General features: G+C 35.6%; 1 protein-coding gene across 1 annotated transcript; it reads right to left on the bottom strand.

The window, feature by feature from the left end:
* Nucleotides 1-138: 138 nt before the first annotated feature.
* psma2b (proteasome 20S subunit alpha 2b) lies at nt 139-3,276 on the bottom strand. Its single transcript, XM_067426084.1, has 8 exons — nt 3,199-3,276; nt 2,551-2,627; nt 1,771-1,903; nt 1,538-1,660; nt 1,374-1,455; nt 1,191-1,264; nt 1,017-1,074; nt 139-376 (listed from the first exon to the last, which is right to left on the bottom strand). Exons 1-8 carry the CDS (start codon nt 3,237-3,239, stop codon nt 260-262), a joined length of 705 nt encoding a protein of 234 aa, XP_067282185.1. The 5' UTR covers nt 3,240-3,276; the 3' UTR covers nt 139-259.
* Between the last annotated feature and the right edge of the window lie 188 nt (nt 3,277-3,464).

Here is a 3,464-nt window from a genome sequence, read left to right as displayed (position 1 = left end):
GGAGAGTACTGTGACTAAGCAGGCCTTGAAATACTATTCGTTGCCTGTCAAAATATTTTTTACTAATAGAACAGTTCATATCCCAAACATTGTAATTCATAACCACAGTCAAATTGCAAAGAAGTCATAGTGAACATCTGTTGATAATACGGATCCTTTTATAAAGAAATCAGTTACACAGATGTACAAATAAAAAAAATGCAGCATTTAAACAAACAACCAAACCGAAATGGTAAACTATGTGAGCAGTGCTGTAGTTTTAAACAATTGCTGCCAGGTAATCCTTCACCTCAGCAGGTGACAGTCTGCGAAATCCTGCTTCATTACAGATTCCCACCTCAATATTTTCCTCTGTCATCTGCCCTTCAAAACTTTCCTGTAGAAGAAAAAACCCATTGTATTATGCTGTTGCTTTGAGCAATCTGATTTTAGTTCACCCAAAAAGGAGAATTGTCATAATTTTTTTTTAAATAAATCAGAGCGATTTCTGACCCCTGATTGACAGCCTATGCAATTACCACTTTGACAGATTTCCCAAAGAGATTTGACCGCTTTATATGATGAACAGCTTGAATTTAGGCTTTTGTTCACATATAAACATTAATCAACTCACACATCAGTTGTGGTAAAAATAAGATCAAACCTGTTCGCTTGACATGCGAGAAGCATTGGAGTTCATTTTTGAGTTACGCAGCACATTTGAGCTTCTGTTTATTTGACTGATCAATGTTTATGTGAATAAAAGCATAAATTCAATCTGTTTGTCCCAAAGTGATTGTGTCTCTTTAGGAAATTTGGACTGAATAGCTTGATTCATATGGATTAGTTTTATGATCTCTTTATGAACTTTTAAGTGGTAGTTGCATAGACCATCAACAGAGGGACAGAAATCTCTCAGATTTCATCAAAAAGATAATTTGTGTTCCGAAGATGAATAAAAGTCTTACAGGTTTGGAATGACATCAGGGCGAGTAATAATTACAGAATTTTTTGTAGATATTTAGAGATGAATTCACCTTTAAAGTTAGGATGGCAGTGTGTATAGCATCTTCAAGTTCCAGATCTTCATTATATCTGTAACAAAATGATACCAAAATTCACAATCATTTTCCTATTTTTGTATCTTTAAAAAAATGTAAACACTACAATATTTCAACACATGCAAGTCAATATAATGATGATTTTAATACCTTTTTTCAAGGAATGTTTTTCCATTGACATAGTTCTTTCCCATTGCTGTGGCTTTCCAGGCGAAGTATGCTCCCTGTGAGATATGATTGAGATGAGTTTGCAAAATAACTGGTTACATGTTAATATATTTTGATGAAAAGAATAAACAGTGATAAAAGTTGATTGCTATTTATTAGATGTACCGATGGGTCTGACTGAAACAAGTATGGTCGGTCCTCGTCCCAACCGGCAATGAGAAGAGAGACTCCAAATGGGCGTACGCCTCTATAAAACATTATGCTTAAATTACTACAAGAGCTCTAATTCAAGTCTAGTGTGATAATAAAGATGTAAAGAAGTATCATACCCTGACTGTGTGTATTCTTGCATAACAGAAGCCACTCTCTGTACGAGCTGGCCTGTGGGGATAGGCTCTTGGTATACCAGGAAATATTGCTGAGCCAGCTTTCTTGCTCTTCTGACCAGCACCCTGTCAAGAGACCATACCTTATAACTTCAGTCAACTTAACACTCAAGAAAAGGGGTCATTTTAAAAGCTTTTCATTTTTAGAACAAAGCAACCATTCACTATTTGAATACCTGTAGTCAGGACCCATTCCACTGTACACCATGCCGATGTGTTTGGTTATTGGTTCAACTTTGTGCACGCTCTGTTCATCGTACAATATGGACTTCTGTTTCTTCTCAGTTGCCAGCACAACTCCATTTGATGCTGCAAAAAAAGAAAGAAAAGAAAATTCACAAAACAGCCTTCAAAGCAAATTTACAATTGAAGGGCAGTATATGGAGAAACATAGGAGTGTAGCCTAGGTTTAAACTGGATTTCAAACCCTTAATAAAGAACATTATCCCCCAGTTTCACAGACTATAATGCATGTTTTAGCTGTTTTAACTGAAAGCAACTTGCACTGAAACTGATATCTTAAAATATGTCAGTGCCATTGTTTTGTCTCAAGGTGCACAGCTGTAATGTTTTTTATTAAACTGTAGTGTCTTCTCCAACTCAGTCACAGTAATCCAGTAGGTGGCTTTGGGAATGGCCTCACAAGGCAGCGAAGCATTCTGGGAATTGTAGTCTTTCATCCTCATGAGACAAAAATACATTTTCTGTCTTTTCTCAGTCTAGAAGGCACCAAATTCAAAAGTAATTTCACATTTCTACTACATTGATGACCCCGTTTAAATACAGATTCATCTTCCCAGCGCTGAAGTACCCCTTTAAGTGTCTGCTTTCGACTCAAATACTGGAATCAACACTCAGTTTACACTCAGCAACTCAGTGGATGGTTTGAGTAGGTGGTCCATAATTGATGTTCTGATTTGATCCTGTTTGTGTTGCAGTGATCTACACACACATACCTTTGATTCCTACAGATGGAGCACCGGCTGCTACAGCGGCCAGAGCATATTCGATCTGCACCAATTTCCCAGAGGGGCTGTGTTGATTTAAAAAACAAAACAAAAAACATGAGAGAAATGCATCTAAACCTTTTTTTTTTTTTTTTTTTACACAATCACGGATCAACTATAATCAATGCACTTTGAATGATTCTGAACTTTTGCATATTTTATTATTACAAACTCACAGATTATAAGGTTGAACAATAGCATAATACTAACTGAAACATAACTTATTAATAAATATAGTAACGTTACACATCACAAAAGACAATGTTCGGAGCCAACATGAACAGACAGTGCAGTAAAACACCATAACAGAGCGAATACTCACTCTGGATAAAACAGTAAAAAGGGAAGAAATAACCTGAGTAAAAACTAACAAACAAAGCACTGAAAGAGAAAAATTAGTTAGTCATAAATTTTCATATACGTTAGTAAGTAACACAGTGACAGTGCAACTCTGATGTGACTTATGATCAAGTGCATTTTATAGTGCATTTTTCACACATGTTGGACAAAACACAACTATTTCCATTGCATGCATGCACAAATAGAAGTATAATGAAATATTACAGCCACATATCAATCAATAAGTGACAGAATTACCTAAATGTTGTGAGAGAAAAACTGTATCCTCGATCTGCCATTTTTTTGTCTTTGCTACGGAAACAAAACCTAAACAACTTCCGCGAAATGTTTGTGAGTATGGTGAACACACTCGTCAAGATAAAAGTCCCATATTCTGTATGGCAGACATTTATCGTGCGTTTCTTTGCAAAATAATTAAACACTATTATATGTGATTATTAGAATGAGCACAAAATTTATTTAAAACCAATACACATATATTAAGATCTGCACATTCTGCAAAG

Source organism: Pseudorasbora parva, chromosome 19, assembly GCF_024679245.1.
Source record: "Pseudorasbora parva isolate DD20220531a chromosome 19, ASM2467924v1, whole genome shotgun sequence".
Classification (NCBI taxonomy): domain Eukaryota; kingdom Metazoa; phylum Chordata; class Actinopteri; order Cypriniformes; family Gobionidae; genus Pseudorasbora; species Pseudorasbora parva.
Note: the sequence above shows the minus strand (reverse complement) of the source record. Positions and strands in the feature narration are given on the sequence as shown.